This window comes from Phyllobates terribilis, unplaced genomic scaffold (genome assembly GCF_046119375.1).
Source record: "Phyllobates terribilis strain yellow unplaced genomic scaffold, ASM4611937v1 Scaffold_1__5_contigs__length_1240528914, whole genome shotgun sequence".
Classification (NCBI taxonomy): Eukaryota; Metazoa; Chordata; class Amphibia; order Anura; family Dendrobatidae; genus Phyllobates; species Phyllobates terribilis.
The window spans coordinates 128,659,274-128,686,297 of NW_027362761.1; the positions used below are offsets into that span (position 1 = coordinate 128,659,274).

The window sequence follows — 27,024 nt, forward strand, 5'->3', positions numbered from 1 at the left end:
TAAATACTATTGGACCAATGCACAGAGAACAGAATCCACAGCTCTAAGGGATTAAGACTTCTTCCTGCACGGAGCACCAGTTACGTTGGTCTCATTGTTGTGTTAGAGATTTGCTTGCTGTGTTTTATTAGCTATTCACTTGCTCGTCAATTTAAGGGCACAAATCTCTCCTGGAAAGTGTTCAGCCTCAGGAATCAATGTTTCTATTCAGTGACCTAAAGCAGAGGAAGACTTGCGGCTGGATCTTATGCATACATAAGGCCAGACACAAGATTGGTAATCAGGTAAAGCAGTCATTCCATTACTCCCGTTAGTGTGTCAGGGGCGTCAAGCCATTGTCACTAGTCCCATTATATGCATGAGGATAGTAGACCCAGTGGAGCCGTCACCACAGAGGGTCTCACATGCAGTCCTTGATGATGGGGCTCGGCCTGAGGAAAATACCTCCACCAATGCACAGTTAGCTTTGAGAGGGGGTGTTTCCCGAGGGCCAGGCTCAATTCCAGGGAAGGGGTATTTAGGACACTGATGAGGAAATGGAGGGGTTGTTGCTGGCTGGAGTTGGATACACGTGCTACGGTCGTGGTATCCGTCGTCTGGAGGAACATAGGCTGTGACTGCAGGCTATACAGACTGGAGATACCAAAAGCTGTGGGCCAACCAAAAGTTGGGAGACAGTGGGTATCACCTGGTACAGGGGCAGCGGAACTACCGATCGCGGGTTGAGATCTTGTAGACTGGGGACATTGCATTGTGGCCATCTACCTGGAGTTGCTGTAAGACCGTGGACTGGAGAAATAAAGTGAATTGCATAGTTAATCTGCCTATGTGATTAATACAACCCACAACCTCAGATCTTGACAAATGCCTCTCTTTAATGTCCTAATCTAATGTTTTTTCTAATATACTTTAATTAAAAATTCCCTTTCATTCTCTCACTTCTCTAACTGCTTTATTTTTTTTACTGCTTCATGTTTGATTATGCCTCATTTGAGAATCCCAGTCCATACTGGAATACTCACACGAGTCGTCATCAGGAGCAGAGGCTGCTTTCACTGCCGAAGTTTCTGCCCCCACGCTAAAACAAAGCATCATCAGGGACGTCCGTTTCAGGGGCTGGGCTAGTCCCTGCTCTACTGAGCATGCTTCAGTTGTCACTTCCAACGTTTGCTCAGTAGGATCTTATCACTGTGCAATATGCGCTCCCTTGCCGGCTCTGATGAGAAGTGATGAGCTGGCAAGAGAGTGCACGGTCAGTGTGCATTGTAAGGCGATTACTCACAAGCAGAGACCAGCGCCACCCCTACAAGTGACGTCACTTGCGGAGGCCGGGCTGATCTTTGCTCGCTCATTCTCTCCTTTCAATGCCATAAACCAGTATGCCATAAGCTCCTAGGCTCTCTTGTAGGGCAGCATAAGATTTATTTTAACTCTGTCTATGTACAGAATTTGGTGTTCTGGATCAGACTTATGACTTGTTTGAGGTCATCTTAAAAAAAATTATTAGCACAATATATTAGATGTATGTAGGAAAAATAGTGTTTATAGGTGGTTTAGGGATACACGCTCTTTGAGCAGCTGTTAGCGTACACAGGCAATGTCTCCGGCCCAACAAGGCAAAGTTTATTGTTTCCATAAACTTCCACAGGTCTCAAAACAAGAAAACACCCTTATTCAGCACAAAGGTATACAAAAACAAAACAGTCCTTTCATTGGCAGTCAATGTCCAGCAATGCAGGCTCACTCATATTAAATCAATGTCCAGCTCCTTCAGAGAGTGGCCAAGTCTAACACTAGAGAGTTTTCCTCCTCCCACACGCAGACACACAGACCCAAAATCCAGCCAAAACCTACTGTTGCTGAAATATTTCATCTCCAGGACTTACATCACTGAGGCTAGTCACCTCGGTGACACATACCTCCTGCCCAGACTTTACCAGCTGCTTTCCTACAGTGGACATTTACTTAAACTCTTTCTATTTGGTTATTTGCACCAACAAATTCCTGCAGTAATAATATGCTTATAGAATGTGCTTAAATATATTAGATGTTGAAGATCAAACACAAGGTTTAGATATTTTTCGAAAAATGTCTCTTCTTGCCCGTGGACATTTGATTGCAGAGTTACTTTAATTGCTTTTATATAATAGATACATTTAATAATTATTCAATTATTATTTGTACGCACACGCAGAAAAAGGCTCCTGAAAATATTCCACTTACTCTTTACAGCTCGAATATGCACATGTACATTTCACACCTATGTAATTAAAATGTAGATTGTTATGGTATTGCATATTTTCAGTGGAAGTCACAATTTAGAATGTAAATCCCTGCTATTTCTGAACTCCGTTGAGCGGGTTGGGTGACTCATTTATTGGCAGCCTTTCTGTATGGGCGTGCATACAGAGGCAGCTGTCACACTGAACTCCTAAGCCTATGTTGTGCATGGTGTTAACGTGCCACTCTAGGCTCTCTCTCCTGACAGTCTAGAGTGAGTATTGTGCTCACATCTTAAAGGGGTTGCCTGGCTTTAAGCTACAAGTCTGCAGTCACTCAATGTGACTACAGACTTGTGAATCATCACATCGTGCAAACTGAGCTGTGAGGCTTCTCCAGTGCTGGGAACGGCAGGCGCGTGACCGCAAGTATGTGATTTGCATACATGTGGTCACATGCTGACTAGACATGTACGGTCACGCTCAATGCAAGTGTATTGAGCGAGCCCAGACAAGTCTAGTCAGAATGTGTCCGGAAGTGTACAAATCGCATACTTGCAGTTACAGGACTGCACGCTCCTGGCGCCGGCAAATCCTTATAGGGTATGATGCGATGATTAACAAGTCTCCTGTCACATTGTGTGACTGCAGACTTGTAGCCTAAGGCCTGACAACCTCTTTAAATATTACAATAGCACATGTGATCCTCATAGGGGGTCATAAGTTTGTCTTGGCTATCATCCACGGGGCAGTCTCTCCACCCCCATGTTATGAATCTGTAGAACGTGCTTTGTAAACAGGACAGCGTGTTATACCTGACTATTTCCTTTTAAAAATGCAAACGTGTAATGTTCTTGCAGCTCTGAAGGAAACGGTATGTTTTCCCCAGTTACTCGGCAGGTGCTGTCAGTATAGAGCAGGCTTTTACTTTTTAGCTTCTTGCAATCCCTAACTGCATGGATGACGCAGGCTCGTAATAGCATCATGTACATATGCAATGCATAGAGACGCTTCTAGCATTGTGCCTTATATTTTATTACAATTATATGTTGTACTTGAAGGACCATAGAATGCAGTCATTTATCTTTTATTTATAGGCCAGTACTAATATTATACACCGTTCATGGTTATATTAATTCAATAGTCCTATTAAACCAAAGGCGGACATACTGCATGCGCAGCGGGTTCAGCTCGGCCATCTGGTGGACATTGGAGGAATGGCTCCCCTGCGTCTCTCTCGGTTTTTATTTATAAGCAGCCTTTTTTTTTTAATGTAGTTTATTCCAGGATTCAAACTCACAACCTCTTGCATGGAACAGACTGGCTTCTCTGCTACATATCTACTTAAGGGGAACTTTTCACATAAAAACCGCTATTAACCTGCAGATATGGGGTCAATCTGCACCATAATAGCGTTTTGACCGTTCCCAGCGCCAGCACAGAGAGCTCCGCTGCCGGGAGGAAGTGATCTTTATTTCTACGGGCAGGCTCGGGCTTTTAGTCATGGGGGTGGGGTGGCGCGCCTTCAGTCACCACTTTGTGGTATTACCTGAAATTCCTATTTGTCAGCAGTTTTGGTTCTGCTGTCGGGTGCTGTTTTTGATTAATTGATTTCACTCACTTATATAGCGCCATTAATCCCACAGCGCTCTACAGACATGATTATCGGCACTGTCCCCATTGAATTTGCTTTTATTTTTCATCAGGAGATGACACATTCACAGATTAAACAGGAGGCTGTATTACTCCATGAGAAGCTCCATGGACTAGAAACTCGCCGAGACCAAGCTATTGCCGAAGATAAGAGTATGGTCTCTCCACAGGAGGAGAGGGAAAAGCTACTGAAACAGGTATCCGATAACCAAAAATGCATTGTTGTCTAGAGCTAAATTGTGCATGGCATCACAACACCGCTTCTGTACTTTTCCCTACCATCTAATTGCTAAACTCATTTTTTTTCTATGTAAATAACCATTTGAGAGCTTGTTTTTTTCTGAACAAGTTGATGTTTTCAATGACAATATTCAGATTACCATGCATTGTACTGAAAAATGGGGAAAAAAAATCTAAGTGGGTTGAAATTGAAAAAAATGCAATTCCACCATATTTTTGGGATCTTATTTTTATGGTGTTCATTGTGTGGAAAAACTACCTAGCAATAGCAACTTGTATATTTTTTTTTTTCCATTTTTAAGTAAATACCATGTTTGGACGGCTTTCTAACACATTTTTTGGGTAGGTACTGTGACCGAAAAATGGCAATTTTAGTATGAATCAGACACTACCTGTGTCATTGCAGGCGTGTATTGTTTACTCAGAAACACTTCAGCATCGCAGATGACTAGTCTGATCGCCTGTCCCCAAAGGATTTTCCTAGCCCCTGCTCCCCTAGACTTTCAAAGTTCTCTATATACACACATAGAGATAAACCTGTCAGTCTATAGGAGCCCGAGATGGGCAGAGGCCACCAGAGAACTGTATGTCTCCAGGTCCTGAGATCTGCAGACCTTCACATCAAGCACATTTGTCAATCTAGATTCTCCCGCAGTTCTGGGCTCTGGAAACGGATGGGTGGGCGGGGCTTGCCACATGGGTGGGAGGGGCTGAATTCAGCAGAGCTCACTTTGTTTCTGTGATTGCTTCCAGCTCTACCTGCAGACCCAGGTCTCCCCTGCATCTGTATATATACAGCAGGGTGTATATACCTGTACACACACTGCGTTACCTTGTGTAATTTATATACACCCTGTTGTTTTCCCTGTATATGTTTATATATAATATAATAATAAAAAAAAGCGCTGTACTCGCCTACCCTGGGTCCACCGGCAAGTGTCCGCCATAGTTCTTATTCTAAATTTCTGGCATTGGCTGCAGTGCTGACGGCACCATGGCAGTGCAGAATTTAATTAACGACCCTAGCAGCTATAGCGGGGCATCCCCGTGTATATTGCTGCACTGTCGACATGATATCAACGCTCAGCCAATGCCAGACACCAGGAACTACGGCAAAGACTCGCTGGTGGACCCAGAGAAGGTAAGTACAGCACGTTTTTGTTTTGTTTTCTTTTATATTGAAAACTGCACTGCAGTGCAGCCAAGGAAGACATTTAATTGAAAGGGAGCAACCCCTTTAAGTCAGTACTGACTAGGTATTATCTAAAGCTGAGCTGACTTCTAAAAAGGGTCACTGTTATAAATAGTGATGAGTGAGTATGTTCGGTTAACCCTTTCAACGAGTATGCTCGGGCGAGTACCGAGTATCTTCAGCGTACTCTGTGATATGGTTGAATCATTCTCGTGTGCATGATTTGCGATTGTTTGACAGCTTTAATACATATGAGGAATGCTTGTTTCTTAAGCATTCCTCAGATGTATTAAAGCTGTGAAACAGTCGCAAATCATGTTCACGGAGCGACAAAAACATAACACCCGAGCACGCTGAAGACACTCTGTACTCGCCCGAGCATACTCACCGAAAGGGTTAACCGAACATACTCGCTCATCACTAGTTATAAACTGATATAAAAGAAATACACTTTTTAATTTGATATTGAATACAATTATTTAATTTCTTCATTTTTTTTTATGATTATTTAATAGGTTAAAGAAGATAATCAGGAAATAGCTAGTATGGAGCGACAGTAAGTGTTTTTCTCATGATTATTTTTTAACAACATGATTGGGGCCTCTGATGGGTTGCTATGTCAGCTAGGAGCCTTCTTCAGGTCCTCGTGCTTAGCATGTCATTTCTCCTGTGACATCCAGTCATATGAGACTATGATTTCAAATGGTCGCAGGTTCCAGTTACCCTATTGTCTGATAATTTTTACTGCACTAGTAAAGCCGTAGAAATAAAACAATGGTGGAATTTTGTGGGTTTTTTCAAAATTTTACAACACTTGGAATTTTTCTTTACCAATTTCCCTTACGCTATATGATAAAATGTGTTATTCAGTACTACAACTTCTCCCACATAGAACAAGCCTCATTTGTTGATGGAAAAATTAAAAAAGTTATGGCTGTTTAAAAAATGAAACATTAAACCCATTCACCCCCAAACCTGTTTTCATTTTCCTAACCAAGCCAAATTTTACAATTCTGACCAGTGTCCCATATGAGGTAATAACTCTGGAACGCTTCAATCTGAGATTGATTTTTCGTGACACATTGTACTTCATGTTAGTGGTAAATTTAGGTCAAATTTTTTTGCGTGTATTTGTGAAAATATTGGAATTTTGGCGCAAATTTCCGTAACCAGTTAGTCATGCTGTACAGAATAATTAATAAATAACATTTTTAATATGTCTACTTTACATCAGGATCAATTTGAAATATAATTTTTTTTGTTGTTAGGAAGTTAGAAGGGTTAAAGTTTTATCAGCAATTTCTCATTTCTCCAACAAAATTTACAAAACCGTTTTGTAGGGCCCTCATCACGTTTGAAGTGACTTAGAAGGGCCTATGTGAAAATGAAATACCCAAAAGTGACACCATTCTAAAAACTGCACCCCCAAAGTCCTCAAAGCCACATTCAAGAATTTTATTAACCCTTCAGGTGCTTCACAGGAATTTAAGGCAATGTGGAAAGAAAAAATTAACATTTTAAAGGGAATCTGTCACCCCCTTGGGAGTTATCAGACCTCTACTATGGCCATACAGGGTATAGAAAAGTAAATCTATACATACCTGTATGGCCCATAGTAAAGGTCTGATTGAGAGAAAAGTATTTTTATCACCTCTGTTCTGCACAGCCTTGGCGTCCCCCGGACGCCAAGAAATCCCTGCCTAACTGTTTATTATTTCCGCGAAATCCCTGCCTATATGCTTAGTTACCATATTCCCCCCGTCCCCTGCATGTCACAAGGCCCTGTGACGTGTTCTGTGCTCCCTGACTTCCCGGGCATGCGCAGTGCGTCGCTCATATAGAGTGCGCTTTGCTTCATCCCGGCCCCGTCTGCCTGTGCTCTGCGCTGCAGGGTTCTATTGTGCAGGCGCCGGAAAGTGACAGTGACTCCCCGGCGTCTGCGCAATAGAACCTTGTGGTGCAGTGCACAGAGAGACGGGGCCGGGATGAAGCAAAGCGCGCTCTATGTGAGCGGCGCTTTGCGCATGCCCAGAAGTGAGGGAGCACAGTTCACATCACAGGGCCCTGTGACATGCAGGGGAGGAGGGGAATATGGTAAATAAACATATAGGCTGGGATTTTGAGGAAAAATAAGCACATAAGCGGAGATTTCTTGGCGTCCCCCAGATGCCAAAGCTGTGGAAAACAAAGGTGATAAAAACACTTTTCTCTGCAATCAGACCTCTACTATGGGCCATACAGGTATGTATAGATTTACTTTTCTATACCCTGTATGGCCATAGTAGAGGTCTGATATCTCCCAGGGGGTGACAGATTCCCTTTAATTTTTACCATGAAAATATTCATTTAGCCCCAAATTTAGCATTTTTACAAGGGTAACAGGGGAAAATGTATAGATTTGTTGTGTAATTTCTCCTGAGTACACTGATACCCCATATGTGGTGGAAAACTACTGTTTTGGCGCAAGGCAGGGCTTGGAAGGAAGGAGCATCAATTTACTTTTGGAGTGCAAAATTGGCTGCAATAGATGATAGACGCCATGTCGCGTTTGGAGAGCCCCTGATGTGCCTAAACAGTGGGAACCCCCCACAAGTGACACCATTTTGGAAGCTACACCCCTCAGTGAACTTATCTAGAGATGTAGTGAGCACCTTGAACCCACAGTGCAAATGAAAAAAATAATTTTTCCCACAAAAATCTTGCTTCAGCACCAAATTTTTCATTTTCACATGGGTTACAGGAGAAAATGGACCATACAATTTGTTGTGCAATTTGTCCTGAGTACACCTGTGGCCCTACATGTGGTGGAAAATTACTGTTTGGGTGCACGGCAGGGTCCGAAGGGAAGGAGTGCCAATTGAGTTCTGGAGCGTAATTTTGGCTGGAACAGATTGCGGATTCTATGTCACATTTGAAGAGCCCCTGACACACCAAAACAGCAGAAACCTCCACAAGTCACCCAATTTTGAAAACTACACCTCTTGAGTAGTTCATCCCGCATTTTTAACCATCAGGTGATTCACAGAATTGTATAACATTGGGCTGAGTCAATGGAAAATTACCATTTTTTCAACTAAAATGTTGCTTTGGCCTCGTGTTTTCAATTTTCAAAAGGGATAATAGGAGAAAATGGACGGCAAAATATTTTGAAGAACTGTGAGCTGCTCAAGACAACTTGACAATACCCCTTAAATACCTTCATTCACTTATGACGTAGATACGAAATTTGCCGGCTCCCTGACTTTGATGCGGGCTCAGGAACAAAGCCCACATCCTTGCCAGCAGATGATGGCTGTGATATTCAGCCACCACCTGCCTCTAACAGCCGCACGTGGAGGGTGGCTCTGCCCGCAGCTGTTAACCTGTTAAATGTCAATCTTATTTACAATGTGCAGGCAGGTAGGTGCGTCATTGACATGATCGCGGTGTGCTGATAGGTTGCCATGTCATGCCAGAGGTCTACTGAAGACCCTTGAACCTAAAGACCGTTATTTTTTGCTATACCTACCAGTGCAGTGGTATTACTATATTTAGCCCAAGTTATCGGATGATTGCAGGTTCAAGTTCCCTAAGGGGACTAGCAAATACAGTGAAGAAAAAAAAAAAACTCTGTTTTTATATAATTATATGAAAAAAAATAAAAGTTAAAATAAAAAACACTACGTCCGTAAAAGTCCAATATATAAAATTAATTAACCTGATCCGTAAATGGCATAATAAGAAAAAAAAATAAAATAAAAGACAGAATTACGTTTTTTCGGAGAATCGTATTGCAGGGAAAATTTTACCATAAATGTAACAATGTAAATAAAAATACAGTTGTGGAATTGCGCTATTTTTGCAATTTTACCACACTTGAAGTGTTTTTCCCTCTTTCCGGTACATCACATGATATAAAATGAATGATGTCATTCAAAAGTACAACTCACCCCACAAAAAGAAGCCCTGATATGGCTATGTCAACGGAACAGTAAAAAAAAGTTATGGCTCTCGGACGAAGAAGAGGGAAAAAACAAAAAATGCAAAAATGGAAAATAGCCATGTCAACATGGGGTTAAGCTTATTAATCTTCGTTTTGTTTTGGCTATTATCAGGTTAACAGATATTAAAGAAAAGGCTAAACAGCTAAACGAAGAACTTGGAAGATTGGATATGGATTTGGAAGAGCACCAAGGTACTTTTATTTACCTTAATATAATATAAGTTGTTCTATGTATATAATCTTATACATTATATTTGCTGTAGATGAATGACTGGAGAGGCACACAACAAAGTTACAATATATTCTCCGTCAATTCTATTTATTTCTTGGCTGTTCTAAAAAAATAAATTTTGCCTCAAAGATTACTTATAAATTTAATTTAAATATATAAAAATCATTTTATATAAATGCGTTAATACAAAAGGGAGATCTGATGCTTTTAAAATCTTGACAGCTTTAAAAAAACATGATGTCAGATTTGGTTTTATTTTAACAATGGCGAGTCAAGTGTGACACAAGGTAATAGACAATTGCTTAAACGCAATGTATCATAAAAAAAAAAAATCAGAAATTGAAAAAATGTAAAGTATTAATGTTTTAATGGTATAAAATATGAAAAATGTAAAAAGTTTTGTTCTTGTTTGTTTTTAGACACTAGGGGGAGCAGCTGCTGACAGTGATGAAAACCTAGTGTACTGCTAGCTTACACTATGGCTGCAGTAAATGTGGGCAGGATCTGCTTGCAGGATGTTTTTTACACTTTTTTTCTATTTTTTTTTAACTACTTTGAGTTCAGTAGTCAAATCTTCATGGCTGCTGAACACTCAGCTCTGCTCAGTGTAAAGCCTAATTCAGACAGCCACACCTCTGCAGACCAGATGACATTGTCGCTGGTTATTTCGCTCTGCACATTGACGTTGAATGTTCAGAGGGCTGTATTCAGTGACAGTCACCTCCTCTGATGAGCAGCAGTAAAGCCTCATTCAGACATATGTGCATCACGTTTGAACGAGGCTTTACACTGAGCAGAGCTGAGTCTCTTTTCAGAGCACTGCAGCATGATGATTACACTGCTTTTCTCTGAACACTTAACGGTGACAGTGGCGGTGAGAACACGTCGGGAAGCCTGGTATTGTACTACTAATGCCAGGCTACTTGCCTATTCTTTCTGCTGGAAGACGTCATCGCCACAGCATTGTTCTAATACATTGATTAGAGCAGGACTGTGACGATGACCTGTCCATACCTCCTATCCTCCACTGCCCAGACCTGAAAGTAGTGGTGACGAAAGGATATTGCTGCACAGCTCTGGGCTACAAAAAGAGTGTGTGGGGCTCTATCGACTGCCTGCAGAGTCCACAGCTGATACATGCTGTCCATGTTCAAACTCAGTCTCAGCCGTATTTGTGGTGTTTAAGTATAATACTCCGACACTTACACACCAGCTAATCAAAAATGGCAGCCCGCAATATGTGAAAATAAATCCCCCAAAAATGTAATACAGTAAATTTTATATTCTTTTAAAAATAAATGTTTAATTATAATAATAAAATAAAATTGTCAGGCCATTATTAAAGAAGAATGTTGGAGCCCTTGTGTACGCCATGCGTTTATCTGTTTCATTTGATGTGCCAGATATGAGCTACCTGAAATCATGACTGTTTTTTTTCCCGCTTTGATGTAATTCGGTAAGTGCAGTCTCATGTAAAATCCATGTACAGTCTTGATGCATGCATTTGTTATTATGTTTGTAGAGCCAGAAGGGAATGTAGCCTTTTCACACGCTATTTGCTTTGAGTCCTATCCAAAGGTGGCAAGTAGGCTTTCCTCTGCCTCCTGCTTGTGAGAACTAACAGGGAGAAATATGTCAGTAACAAGCTGGAGGCAGCAGAAAGCACTGAAGCCTAAGTTATAAAACCCCCTTACTTACATTACCCTGCTTAGTATCCTATGAGATGATGCACTGCTATGTTCAGACACAAAAGGCAGCTTCAAACTGATCTCCCTGCCTCATGATTTTAACAGGTTTCTTCCTGTCAGCGTTTACAAGCATAAGGCAAGGTAGAATTGCATAGCATTACATGTCCAATAATTAATTTCTAGAGTGCTTTTTTAACCCTTTGAGTACAAACTAAATATCTGCCCACAGAGACAATGTATACAATCAGATGGGAGTGAAGCAGATTTGTGTCTAATACTAAGACATAACATAAGAGGCCAACCAAAATGATTTTCCTTAATTATATGTATGTATATTCCTCTATGGCAGTTATTAACATGAAATATTAGTAAGCCAAATTATTGTTCCCTTAAATAATTTCTCCAATAATAGTAAAGAAATGTCTTTTAAACACAACTTTATATGGGTACTTTTATGAAAGAAAAGGTGAAATACAAACATTGAGATTGTACTGTGTTTATGATACTATTCTGAAAGCTAGAACACACATTTTATTGGTCGTAAGATGGAATATGAGCATCTTTCAAGTTACTTAACGCTTTTGGTTATACAGTCATGGCTGAAAGTGTTGACACCCTTGAAATTGTTCCAGAAGAATGAAGTATTTCTCCCAGAACATTATTGCAATTACACATGATTTGTTCTACACATGTTTATTTCCTTTTGTGTGTATTGGAACAACACAAAAAAAAAAACGTCAAATTGGACATAACTTAACACCCAGCCCCAAAAATGGTCCGGACAAAATTGTTGACACTGTCAACTTAATATGTGGTTGCACACCCTTTGGAAAAAAACTAACCCCAATTAATCGCTTCCTATAACCACCAACAAGCTTCTTACTCCTCTCAGTTGAAATTTTTGACCACTCTTCTTTTGAAAACTGCTCCAGGTCTCTCATATTTGATGGGCGCCTTCTCCCAACATCAATTTTAAGATCTCTCCACAGGTGTTCAATGGGATTTAGATCCGGACTCATCGCTGGCCAATTCTGATCTCTCCAGCGCTTTGTTTCCATCCATTTCTGGGTGCTTCTTGAAGCATGTTTGAGGTCAGTGTCATTCTGGAAGACCCATGATCTAGGACTCAAACCCAGGTTTCTGACACTGGGCACTACATTGCGGCCCAAAATCCTTTGGTAATCTTCAGATTTCTTGATGCCTTGTACACAGTCAAGGTAACTCAGTGCCAGAGGCAGCAAAACAACCCCAAAACTTCTTTGAACCTCCACCATATTTGACTGTAGGTACTGTGTTCTTTTCTTTGTAGGTCAATCCATTTTTGGTAAACAGTAGAATGATGTGCTTTACCAAAAAGCTCTATCTTGGTCTCATCAGTCCATAAGACGCTTTCCCAGAAGGATTTTGGCTTACTCCCATCCATTTTGGCAAACTGCAGTGTAGAATTTTTATGTCTTTTTGTCAGCACTGGGGTCCTCCTGGGTCTCCTGCCATAGCGTTTGATTTAATTCAAATGTCGATGGATAGTTTGCACTGACACTGATGCACCCTGTGCCTGCAAGACAGCTTGAATTTCTTTGGAACTGAATTGGGGCTACTTATCCACCATCCAGACTATCCTGCGCTGTTCAACAACCTGATATTGTCCTCATATTGTTCAACAATTTTGGTTCTCAAGTCCTCAGACAGTTCTCGTCTCCTCTTTCTGTTCTTCATGCTTAGAGTGGTACACACAGACAAAATACAAAGATTTAGTCAACTTCTCCCCTTTTTATCTGGTTTCAGGTGTGATTTTCATATTACCCACACCTATTAATTTCCACAGGTGAGTGAACGAGCATCACATGCTTGAAGCAAAGTTGTTTACCCACTATTTTGGAAACGTGCCAACCATTTTGTCCTGCCTATTTTTGGGGTGTTATGTGAAATGATGTCCAATTTGCCTTTTTTTAATCTTTGTTTGTGTTGTTCCAATACACACAAAGGAAATAAACATTTGTATAACAAAACATGTGTAATTGCAATAATTTTCTGAGAGAAATACTTCATTTTCTGGAACAATTTCAAGGGTACAAACACTTTCAGCCATGACTCTAGGGGAAATCCAGTTAAGATTATCTCCCGATTTATAATAGATACAGTACAGACCAAAAGTTTGGACACACCTTCTCATTTAAAGATTTTTCTGTATTTTTATGACTATGAAAATTGTACATTCACACTGAAGGCATCAAAACTATGAATTAACACATGTGGAATTATATACTTAACAAAAAAGTGTGAAACAGCTGAAAATATGTCTTATATTCTAGGTTCTTCAAAGTAGCCACCTTTTGCTTTGATGACTGCTTTGCCCACTCTTGGCATTCTCTTGATGAGCTTCAAGAGGTAGTCACCGGAAATGGTCTTCCAACAATCTTGAAGGAGTTCCCAGAGATGCTTAGCACTTGTTAGCCCTTTTGCCTTCACTCTGCGGTCCAGCTCACCCCAAACCATCTCAATTGGGTTCAGGTCTAGTGACTGTGAAGAGAATGCCAAGAGTGTGCAGTCATCAAAGCAAAAGGTGGCTACTTTGAAGAACCTAGAATATAAGACATATTTTCAGTTGTTTCACACTTTTTTGTTAAGTATATAATTCCACATGTGTTAATTCATAGTTTTGATGACTTCAGTGTGAATGTACAATTTTCATAGTCATGAAAATACAGAAAAATCTTTAAATGAGAAGGTGCGTCCAAACTTTTGGTCTGTACTGTATATCTAAAAAGATCACATTGGTGATGTCTGTGATATGGGAGCATGCTCATTTCTCAAAAATTAGAGTACTAAATTGCATTGGCAAAACAGCGGGCTCATTAATCAACATTGTCTAGCAGAAAAACTAGCCTTGTTGGCAATAACAGGGCATCTTTCTTTTAGAGTAAGTTACATAAGGAAAGCTAGACTGTTATTGGTTACTATTGACAGCCATGCTATTTTTTCCACTAAGCAGTCCTGGAAAGTGAGGCCCAATGTCTTTGATTTGATTCAACCATTAGTAAGAGTTTCAGATATTTAGTTACACAGATCTGTCAGCAGTTCCAGAAGTGTCTCCAGATAATTATAGAGCCCTTGTATTCTGAGCATCCGTTATGGTCATAAACCACAGACTCATAAGAATCAGTCCATTTTGCATGTGTTAATGTGTTATTTTTGAGGTTTTGTTTTTCTTTATTGCCCTCCTATCTCTTTCCTACTATCGTTTTATGTTTCTTTGTCGCTTTTGTTTTCCTTTCTGTGGATTATTTTATAGAAGGTAAGAACCTATTTTACTTTGAATATAGGAAGCAAAATCAAACCACGTTTTATTTGTATATTTGTTTTCTCTCCCACTTGCACCTTTCTACAGTATAATGAGGTAGTCATTATTAGTGTTCTGTTTTTCTTCAGCTATAGCTTTTTGCATTAAAGGGAGTCTATCACCCCCAAAATGCATTTTAAATGGAATGTAAAATGTTGTAGGGGACTTAACCCTTATAACAACCATCCAACACTGTACCTGCTACTAGTACAGTGCCTGAAAGAATAATGTTTTATTCATTTGCAAATAAGGAGGCTTCAGTGCACCCTTAGTGTGGCCAGAGCAAGCTCTGTCTGCATGCTGCCAGACCAAGGGTGCACTGAAGCCTCCTCATTTGCAAATTAATTAAAATTTATTTTCTCAGGCACGTACCAGTAAGGCTATGTGCCCACGATGCAGAAATGCTCCCGATTTTTTCCTGAACGTTTCTGCATCTCCCTGGTAGAAAAAACGCATGCGGATTGTGCATGCGGATTGTACATGCGTTTTTCCTGCCAGGGACATGCGGATGTGAAGCGTTCTTCACATGCATTTCCGCATTCGGGTTGTCAAGCGCCTTTCAAGCGATTTTAGCATCACTTGGAAAGTGCTTGACAACTTGGTCACACTATATAAATCCATGCAAACGGCATAGATTTATATAGTGTGACCGAAAGAATGGTAAAAAATAAAGAATAAATATTATACTTACTTTCTGATGGCCCCCGGTGTCCTTATCTGATGCGTCCTGGCTTGCCGGCAGCTCACGGTACACTTAAAGGACCTGCCGACGTCAGCGGTCTTGTGACCCGTCACTTGACTAAATGACGTCATGACAGGTCCTTTTAGTCTACCGTGAGCTGCCGGCAAGCCGAGACAAGGACACCGGGGGCCATCAGAAGGTAAGTATAATGTATATTTTTTATTTTATTCTTTTTTTTACAGGTACTATGGTACCCAGGTCCTGAGGAGAGTCTCCACTTCTCCAAACCCAGGTACCATCCGCACATTGAAACGCATGGATTCCGCATGTACTGATGCAGTGATGCTGATTCCATGCGGTCCAATGCAAGTTAATGGCGGTGAAAACTCAGCGCTTCCGCAAAATAATTGGTAGTGCTGCAGATTTTTCTGCAATGATAATCCGCAGCAGAAATTTCCGCAGCATGTGCACAGCACATGCGGATTATCATTGGGGAACATTGCAGACCTACTACCAAGCGTTTTTTAAGCGTTTCTGCAGCGGAATTGCCGCTGCGGAAACGCTTAAAAAACGCATAGTGGGCACACAGCCGAACAGGTACAGTGCTACTATGGTTGTTATAGGGGCTAAGTCCCCTACAACACTGTATATGGCATTTAAATTGCATTTTGGGGGTGACAGACTCTCTTTAACTAAAGCACTGTCTTTTTTTCTAAACTAATACTGCAATATACACTGCTCAAAAAAATAAAGGGAACACTTAAACAACAGAATATAACTCCAAGTAAATCAAACTTCTGTGAAATCAAACTGTCCACTTAGGAAGCAACACTGATTGACAATCAATTTCACATGCTGTTGTGCAAATGGAATAGACAATAGATGGAAATTATTGGCAATTATCAAGACACACTCAATAAAGGAGTGGTTCTGCAGGAGGGGACCACAGACCACATCTCAGTACCAATGCTTTCTGGCTGATGTTTTGGTCACTTTTGAATGTTGGTTGTGCTTTCACACAAGTGGTAGCATGAGACGGACTCTACAACCCACAGAAGTTGCTCAGGTAGTGCTGCTCATCCAGGATGGCACATCAATGCAAGCTGTGGCAAGAAGGTTTGCTGTGTCTGTCAGCGTAGTGTCCAGAGGCTGCAGGCGCTACCAAGAGACAGGCCAGTACACCAGGAGACGTGGAGGGGGCCGTAGGAGGGCAACAACCCAGCAGCAGGACCGCTACCTTCGCCTTTGTGCAAGGAGGAACAGGAGGAGCACTGCCAAAGCCCTGCAAAATGACCTACAGCAAGCCACAAATGTGCATGTGTCTGCACAAACAGTTAGAAACCGACTCCATGAAGGTAGTCTGAGGGCCCGACGTCCACAGATGGGGGTTGTGCTCTGAGCCCAACACCGTGCAGGACGCTTGGCTTTTGCCACAGAACACCAGGATTGGCAAAGTCGCCACTGGCGCCCTGTGCTCTTCACAGATGAAAGCAGGTTCACACTGAGCACATGTGACAGACGAGACAGAGTCTGGAGACGCCGTGGAGAGCGATCTGCTGCCTGCAACATCCTTCAGCATGACCGGTTTGGCAGTGGGTCAGTAATGGTGTGGGGTGGCATTTCTTTGGAGGGCCGCATAACCCTCCATGTGCTCGCCAGAGGTAGCCTGACTGCCATTAGGTACCGAGATGAGATCCTCAGACCCCTTGTGAGACCATATGCTGGTGTGGTTGGCCCTGGGTTCCTCCTAATGTAGGACAATGCCAGACCTCATGTGGCTGGAGTGTGTCAGCAGTTCCTGCAAGATGAAGGCATTGAAGCTATGGACTGGCCCGCCCATTCCCCAGACATGAATCCGATTGAGCACATCTGGGACGTCATGTCTCGCTCCATCCACCAACGTCACGTTGTACCACAGACTGTCCAGGAGTTGACGGATGCTTTAGTCCAGGTCTGGGAGGAGATCCCACAGGAGACCATCTGCAACCTCATCAGGAGCATGCCCAGGTGTTGTAGGGAGATCATACAGGCACGTGGAGACCACATACAACACTGAGCCTCATTTTGACTTGTTTTAAGGACATTACATAAAAGCTGGATCAGCCTGTAGTGTGTTTTTCCACTTTAATTTTGGGGGTGACTCCAAATCCAGGCATCCATTGGTTAATAAATTTGATCTCCATTGATGATTTTTATGTGATTTTGTTGTCAGCACATTCAACTTTGTACAGAACAAAGTATTCAATGAGAATATTTCATTCATTCAGATCTAGGATGTGTTATTTGAGTGTTCCCTTTATTTTTTTGAGCAGTGTATAATCCAGCACACAGCTCTCCAAACTTTTTTAATAAAGAATGTTACTTATGTCCAATAAAAAAAAATACACCAACATGTTTCAAATATTACGTTTCTAATTATGCCAGGGTCCATTCCATCATTAAGAACTTTAAAGTGGTATTCTCATTTTATTAAATTGCTTTAGTTAGAAAGCTTGAAAACAAGCTATTTTGCATTTACTTTTTCTATCTGATGTCATTCTTCTGCAGTGAGAGCTTGTATCTTACAGTATACAGCTTGTTTCCATAGAACTCGGCCACCAAAGCCTGGCCAACGGTGCACTGTAGTTATATGCCAGGGGAGGCGTTAACTCCTAACATACCAGTCAGCTCTCTCCAGCCCATTGATTTCTATATAACACTTATTTGCTTACCTCTTTCCCTCCCTTGCACCTTTTCTCAAGCTCATATAGGGAACGTGTGTGGTACAGTCCATCTAAATTAATCATACTAGTGAACCCCCTTTAGTGGCAACAAAGGCATGTAAATTACTGGGGGTTATTATAAGATCACATGTCCCAACTGAAGAAAGCTAATTTACGAGCTAGAACTAAATAACTGGATAAGGTAATAATAGTTGATGTATATAAATTGGAGACGCATTACAGTATTAATTGCTGCTATAATTTCCCCTATGATGAGCACTTACCTCCAGCTTTTCCTACTGATTACAGCTTATTACTTGGGATCCCAGCAGGATACGTGATCTTATTGTCAAGGGAACTTTATAACTCTTTGCTTACTCCAAAGAAAGCTCTTTTTATGGCAACTTGTAGCCATTACTTGGCTATGGTGTGCTGAGGAATACAGCTTTCAGTTTGTAGTTTCTAATATACGATAACTTTTCTACCTCTTGAAACACAAATTATTTTATTAATACAAAAGCGTAATCCAAAACTATACGCTGTGTAACTGCAATTGTTCACTATGACTTTAGTCCTTGTCGAACCTTTCTTGCTCTCTGGCCATTCTGTCCCAAACTTTCAGAACCATGTGGCTGAATAAAAACTTTTGAAAATTAGGGTCTCTTAGTATTTTTTTTACATATTTTCTGGCATCAGATGAACAGTTTGCTATGGTGTTGATTGACAAAATATCTGTGTATTGTATATCAGCATGGCACATCATGTCTCCAAGTAAATCAACAAAACTGTATGTAGAACAATAGGAAACGTGCTGGACTAGACAGCCATGGATAGTAAATGATTCTTTAAAAAATATGTTTCTCTTTTCTTTTTTTTTTTTTGAGGAAATGAGAATTTCTTAATTTCTTCATGTCCAGAAGGGAAACCAGTGAGACATCCTACAGCTGCAAGGAAATAAATTCTCTGTGTCCCAATGGAATGTCTTATTGTTTTATTCACAAAATTAAGGAAAGAGGATGCGGATGTAATCATATCTCTTTAAAGTGCTGTTTCAGCATGTAGTTTTTCAAACAGTTATATCTTACTGGAAAAATAAAACTATATAGAGTAATATAAAATTATGGCTATAGATTGAGGCCCATAAACACAATTATTGAAAAATAAAAAATAGATGTATGCGCCCTCACAAATAGAACTTATTTCTCTGACATCAGTTCAGATTGTTTAATTAATGATGATATAATGTGTTGGGTTTCTACTCATTTGGGTGCGTCGGGAGGCAAACAAGAAGCTTTTCATTTGAATGTCCATGTTGGTTTATTACCTCATAAACCGTCCGTAAGCAAAATCAAAAACAAAGTAAACAGTCCTTTTTGCAAAGTCTCTGGTTAGCCAGTCCTGTGGTCACACAGGCTGGATAGCGTCCATTATACTGGCTTAGACTGGAGAAACAACACACAGGAGACCTTCTCCCTCCATACTCAGACCATGTGCCAAATAACGGCCTCCATTTTAACTTGTTAACCACACCCAGAGATGAGGTATGTGGGTAGCCAGACCCGCCCATCTCTCCGGCTACCCGTAAAAGCTGGCCCAGAGCACCAAACAATCCTCTTAGTTCTTATATGCACTAGCGCAACATTCCAGGATTACATCACAGATGACAACCATCTCTGTGATACATCAACTATGTGTCCGTGAGCTACAGTATCTTACAAATGATACATGTCTAAATTCTCAAAATGTGAACAAGAAGTTCTGCTGCCATGTACTCCTTAGTAGTAATGTCCATTTCTGTGACAAAATGGTTAAACAGCATTCAACCAGCCATGCATCCGCTTCTGTGGACATATTGCATACATTAACCTCTATGTATGGACAATGTCCACATACAGAACTTTCTGTGTAAATGAGTAGGCTTGGGACGTCTTGACTATATTTGCTAATATGGTCGACCATAAGATGTCCATACACATTAGATGTAAGTTATCTGAACATATCGATTTTGGTGGTACGAGACAACTATCTTATATATATATTAGTGTCGTGACTTTCCAACGATGGCAGATGTTAGAGGAAAGAGTCATAGAATCATAGAATGTCAGAGTTGGAGGGGACCTCCAGAGTCATTGGTCCAACCCCCCTGATCAATGCAGGATTCACTAAACCATCTCAGACAGATGTCTGTCCAACCTCTGTTTGAAGATATAAAGAAGTTGAAGAAAGACAGAAGAAGTTAAAGAAAGTTTAGACATGTTGGATTGCTAAATGCTCAATCATTAGTTGCCAGTGTTCGGCTTCAACTCGTTTCCCATACACCATAGAAAACGCATAAAGGCACAGCAGAACATGATAAGACCATAAAGGAGTTGGAAAGCAAAGGGGTGGAATCAATGTCATCTGTTCATCCGACAGCTATCTAAGGTATACGGGCATCTATTACTGTAGGTATAGATTTTAGAACAAAAGCGAAGAGCATATAGGGGCAACCATTTCTAGGCATTGTCTTCTAGTTCGTTACCTGTGGCTATGGTGTATGTGTACACCCAGTTGCATACAAATTATGGCATGTTCCATCAGATGCTGTGTTATAGTCCATTATCAGTGCAAAATTATTATTTACAGGCATTGTGCAGTCTAGACAGGCTGCCGATCAATCAACTAATGAGCAAAATGCTCCTTTTTGGGGTGAAATTCCACAATCTGCATAAGATCTGCTTCACAAACAATCATTATTCTTGGCAGCACATAATCCTGTGTAAACAGGACTCATACTGCTGAGAACAATGGTAGCCTGGTCGCACTTAACGATCTAATACTGAAGTGCATATCTGAAACGGAGTAGGCCTGTGTGAACAGACTTGTAAACAACTGCCAACTGGCAAGCGTGTTCTAAATCATGTGTTCTTCACTTGGTTGGATGTTGTGAAGGAGCTTTTCTTCACCATGGAAAGCATTCTGCGATCATTCACTAGTGTTGTGTTCCATGGACGTCAAAGCCTTCTTGAGTTTCCAAGCTCACCAGTGCGCTCTTGTTTTCTTCTGCTATCTCACTAGTGGATTTCTTCTTTTTTTCAGCCTAATGATGGTCTGTTTCTTTTCCATTGAGAGCTCCTTTGACTTCAAGTTGTCAGTACACAGCAGCACCATCCAAATGCAAATTCCACACATGGAATCAGCTCCAGACCTTTTATCAGCTTAACTGATGATTAATTAACACGGAAATAGCCCATGTTGCACATTAAATAGCTTTGGAGATAACTGTTCAATTACTTTTGGTCCCTTTAAAAAGAGGCAGAAACTTATTAAAAAGCTGTAATTCCTAAACCCTTACTCCAGTTAGGATGTGAATACTGTGATAAAGTCACTGGCAAAGTACTGGAGGGGAGATATGTTTCACTTAGGCTATTAGCTTCAGTGATTTGAAACCTAGAAGTTTGTTCCAGCACACTAAGTGCTGCGAGGGGTTAATCGGCCATTTTAAGGGCTAGGTCTTATGTGAACAACCAAAAAGCAGTTGTTCACCATATCTCCACCCCAGGGTGGAGTTTAGAAAGTAAATAGCCAGCCTTTTGAGTCATTTTGTGTTTGGTGTGTCTGGAGGCGACAGCTCCAGAGAAGTGTTTTGTGTTGAACCATACTGAATTCAGTTGTTGCTACACATTATCTTTTGTTTTCCCGTTATGCCAGAAAGTATGTGTTTAAGTTGCTAACCCTGCCCTGGTTTATGCTGCACCTAAATAAACCAGTGGAAAATTTAAAGAGACAGCGTTCCTGTGTCTACCTCTACGAGCAACCGAGTAAACCGATCTACCACAATACCCTCAAATTAAAGCTGAGAGTCTGCACTTTAAGCCCATATTGATTATATAACTGTATCTTGAATATCTTTTGGTAAACAGCTAAAATGCCAAAACTTGTCACTGTCCAAATATTGCTGGACCTAACTATATAAATATAATCTATGCATTCATCATTCATACAAGGAGCATGTTTTGTCCGTTACTTTTTTTTTTTTTTTTTGCTATCATTGGTTTTGATTTTCAGTGCGGTGATTAAAAAAAACAAAAATAAAACAAAAGGGACTCCAGACGTATTCCCACTAATCCCATCGTACTGAGAGAACAGGGCAAGGGTCTGAGTACTTTTGCAATGATCTTATGGTACAGGATGATGGAAACAATCAATCAAAATCATCCTCTGTGAAAGGAAGTTATTTTGTGATAAAGTAGGAAAGGTTTAGTCAAAGTCGGAGCAAATAGAAAGCCTGTGCTTCCTGACTCAGACGAATAGGAAGGTAAACAGTCTCACTCAATGGAGACTCCGACCTTTCTCTAATTGCATTTAGATAACAACTTGTTTGTCTTTCAAACCCTCAGACCGGCTTCACTACAAAAGAAATGGGCGTAATCACTTGTTTCTATGAAAATGACAAGATCTCTCTAAATATTTAATGTCGAAACATACTCGTGTGATAAAATGTGTAATGGCTTGTTGGAAGCAAGAGACATAATAATCATATGTGAAAGTCAGTCTGACGACCTTGACTCCTGCTGGCATCTTATTAATGCTTCGGACACTGTTATTGGGATCCACAGCCTACTCCGTCACATCCCTAATAACTGGCACACACTTTCTAAGTTATTCATAGCATGAAGCTACGTGTTCTCGTAGGGCATGATGGAGGGATGGGCATGATCGAGGGATAGGCGTATCTGGACAGAACCAGAAGAACAGCTCCATTTGTTCCAGTTTGTGCACATTCTCCTACAGCAGATATTTGTCTACATGGTACGTGTCGCAATTAAAACGAGAAAGCTAAAATTCCTGACCTGCGAATCTTTGTTGTTATTTATATGGAATCAGGAAATCCTCTTTAATTGGCTCCACTTAAACACTAGGCCTGGAAGTCAAGAGTCACTGCACTTATGTCACCCAAGCTCCGCCAACTCCTTTTCCTAATGATTTCTTGTAAGATGTTGCCTACCATATTTGTGCAGTGATTTTTGTAGCTCTATTAATTATAAAAGTATTACAAATTAATTGTAAAACAAAAAAAGTCATATCAATCTTGTGTTATCTTGATGTCTTGCTCAGTTGTCACTGAATTTTTATTCTCGCTGTAACCAAAATGGGTAATGGATCTAAACAAATGTAAGACTCTCACAATTTTTAGCTTAAACAAAACCTTGGAATTAAAAGGGATCGGTCCTTACAAGAGAAAAGCCTGTCTAATGTTACCATAGTGTCAGGTTCATTAAACACTCACAATGGAGCTTGGTGGAAACGTTCTAGACTCCCTCTGTCCCATAAAAATAGTAAGAGGGTGGTTCAGCAGGCTTGTTCCTCATCAATATTCTGTTTTACCTCCTCGCTCCTGCCGCCCAAGATCGTGATTGACAGTCAAGACCTTCTTGAAGAACGGGCAAATCTACAATAGATACAGTGGTGCTTCAAAGATGTTTACTCTTCAGGATGTTTCCATATTTCTGCATAAATGGAACCTAAATATTTGCAGATGACACTAAACTATGCAGGGTAATCAATACAGAGGAGGACAATTTCATATTACGGGAGGATCTATGTAAACTAGAAGCTTGGGCTGATAAATGGCAAATGAGCTTTAATGGGGATAAATGTAAGGTAATGCACTTGGGTAGAGGAAATAAAATGTATAATTATATGCTTAATTGTAAAACACTGGGCAAAACTATCACTGAAAAAGACCTGGGTGTATTGGTGGACGACAAGCTCACGTTTAGTGGCCAGTGTCAGGCAGCTGCTGCAAAGGCAAATAAAATAATGGGATGCATTAAAAGAGGCATAGATGCTCATGAGGAGAACATAATTTTACCTCTATACAAGTCATTAGTGCGACCACACTTAGAATACTGTGTACAGTTCTGGTCTCCGGTGTATAAGAAAGACATAGCTGAACTAGAGCGGGTGCAGAGAAGAGCGACCAAGGTTATTAGAGGACTGGGAGGGTCTGCAATACCAAGACAGGTTATTACACTTGGGGTTATTTACTGTGGAAAAAAGAAGGCTTAGGGGTGATCTTATTACTATGTACAAGTATATGAGGGGACAGTACAAAGACCTTTCTACTGATCTTTTTACTCTAAGGCCTGAGACGGGGACAAGGGGGCATCTTCTACGTCTGGAGGAAAGAAGGTTTAATCATAATCACAGACGCGGATTCTTTACTGTAAGAGCAGTGAGACTATGGAACTCTCTGCCGCATGACGTAATGAGTGATTCATTACTAAAATTTAAGAAGGGCCTGGATGCCTTTCTTGAAAAGTATAATATTACAGGTTATATATACTAGATTCCTTGATAGGGCGTTGATCCAGGGAACTAGTCTGATTGTCGTATGGAGTCAGGAAGGAATTTTTTCCCCAATGTGGAGCTTAGTGTTTGCCACATGGGTTTTTTTTTGCCTTCCTCTGGATCAACATGTTAGGCTATGGGTTGAACTAGATGGACTTAGTAACATAGTCTTCCTTCAAGCTTAAAAACTATGTATGTTACATCAGATTTTCATACTAAGTACTAAAATTAGATAAGGAGAACCAAACAATATTAGACTTTGTCATTTTTTAATTGAGGGAAATTATCCAATATCGAAAGTCTGTGAGTGGCAAAAGTATGTGAAGCTTTCTTTTCAATGTTTGGTGAACCCCCCCCCTTGTGCAGTAATAACTGCATACTAACTCTCTGTTATTATTCTTGAAGGAATTTTAGCCCATTCCTCCCTGCAAAACAGCTCCAGCTCTTTTATGTTGGTGGGTTTTCTCCCATGAAATGCACACTTCAGGGTCTTCCACAACATTTTTATAGGAGTAAAGTCGGAACTTTGACTTGGCCATTCCAAAACTTTAACTTTGTTCTTCTTTTACCACTCTTTTATAGAACGACTTGGATCATTGTCTTGTTACAGTGATCCACGTTCTCTTGAGACTCAGCTCATGGACAGATTTCCTGACATTTCCCTTTAGAATTTGCTGGTGTAATTCAGAATTCTTTGTTCCATTATTAATGACAAGCCATTCTGACCCAGATACAGCATTACAGGCCTAAACCATCTGTGAAACCACGTTACACATATTGAGGTTTTTAAGCTGTAATGGAGTGTTTTTCTTTCTATGACTATAACACTTCTCTTTTAAACTGAAAAGCTCTATTTTGGCCTTATCCGTCCACAAATCCTTGTTCCATTGGCTAAAGATAATCTTCAGCAGACTGACTGCAGATGGGCAGCAAAGTTCTTTTTGAAGAGCAGTGGCTTTATCCTTTCAATCCTGCCACACATACCATTGTTGCTCAGAGTCCTCCTGTGGTGAGAGAGGCCTTTAGTTTCTTTGGAGTTACCTTGGGTTCCTTTGTGACCTTGTAGACTATTATACTCCTTGCTCTTTGAGTAAACTTTGTTGGTCAACCACTCATTGGGAGAGATAATAATGGTCTTTCTTCCATTTATATTCAATCTGTTTGACAGTGGATTGGTGGAGTCCCAATTCCTAAGAGAATTTTTGTTAACCTTTTCTAGCCTGACAAGCCTCAAGAACTCCTCTTCTGAAGTCTTCAGAAATCTTTTTCTATTTATGGGACGTGTAAGTTTTTTTCCTAATAAATTAAGTGTATAAAGGAGAAGGTGACTGCTGCTGCCTCGGATTAGATACAGCAGGTATTTGCCATTAGCAGCGGAAAAGAGAAGCAGAGCAAAAGTGGCAGGGAATCGGTAGACGAGTAGGTGCTGTTTTAGTACATTGAAAGAGAAAAGACGCAGGGCAAAGGATGAGCCGTGCACTCACCTTTAGAAAAATACAAAAAATCTTTATTGAACATTTAGCAGACAGAACATGTGCAAAAAACATTAAAAACATTTAAAACAACCAATATACATGCTATTTCATTATATAAAGGGTTCAGGTATAATAACCCACAGATCCTCTTAATCTTGCAAGACAGAAAATAAGATCAATATATATCTCATATTACCATAGATTATAGAAAAAATAAGCAAAAAAACTATCCACTCCCATAAGAGTAAATTTCAAGTACCGGTAAGTCCTTTGCTTAAAGAAGTTGTACACTACTTTATATTACCCCCCCAATGTATCCCCCCGGGGCCCCTAAGACTTTTTATAATTACCTTACGTTCCTGATAATGCCTGTGAGTGGCGCTATCGGTGGCCGCTCACAGGCATCACTTGACCCCGTGCTGACGTCACGACAAGTGAGGCGTGACTCAGTGCTGGGGTCCCCGCGGTGGCTACTGGGTTGTGGGTAGAGATGAGCGTTGTTCTACTCGAACTGTTTGCCAATCTCAAATTCGAGCTGTTTTGGGCGGTGTTCGAGCCGGTCGGCGAACACGAACAATTTGAGAAAAATTCGGCTGTTCGAGGTTATGTTCGATAACTGTTCGTGCACCAAAATCATAACTGGATTTTTTCTCAGTAATGATGAAAATTAATGTTAATACGCAGTTTGAGTGTACAGCGGGGCGGGGGGAGGGGCAGGGGATGGATCTCTGCAGGAACAATGAAGATCTCCATTTTTTTTTCTCTTTCCCGCATTTGCAGTGGGGAGGTGCAATCTGTCAGCCTATCAGCAGCGCACACACGGAGCGAAGTGCTTTTTTTCACACAAGCAAGGGCATGTGTGATTGGCAGTGTATGTCACATGTCCTTGCCCTATAAGACCAAGCCATTTTCCCCGTCGCCACCATTTTCTCACTGCTGCAGCTGCGTGTTAGACGGCACCGCTGTTGCTGTGTGCGCTATACCTTGTTAATTTCAAGCCAATTTTCGCACAAATCTACAGATAGCTTGGGAGTAGGGAATAGTTGTGATTGCAGTCCTTTTAAGGACTAGGTTACAGCATTTCCTACGACTTTTATCAGGCAGGTCTGTGCTCTTAAATAGATAGATTGTGGGAGTAAAGACTAATTGTAATTGCAGTCCTTTTCAGGACTAGGTTACATCAGTTCCTATCAGTTTTTGCCAGGCAGGTCTGTGCCAGTGCTGTGCAAGTTTTTTTCACAGCATTTGGCTGAATCTAGCAAAGCTAATCCTTTTTGGCCTATTGC

The 27,024-nt window shown here is 40.8% G+C and overlaps 1 protein-coding gene across 1 annotated transcript in view; it reads left to right on the forward strand.

The window, feature by feature from the left end:
* IFT74 (intraflagellar transport 74) overlaps nt 1-27,024 on the forward strand; it is a 133,146-nt gene that overhangs the window by 58,436 nt on the left and 47,686 nt on the right. The window contains exons 11-13 of the mRNA XM_073667246.1: nt 3,926-4,069; nt 5,820-5,860; nt 9,399-9,478. Of these exons, the coding sequence (XP_073523347.1) occupies nt 3,926-4,069; nt 5,820-5,860; nt 9,399-9,478 (265 nt within the window). The remainder of the gene's footprint in view (nt 1-3,925; nt 4,070-5,819; nt 5,861-9,398; nt 9,479-27,024) is intronic.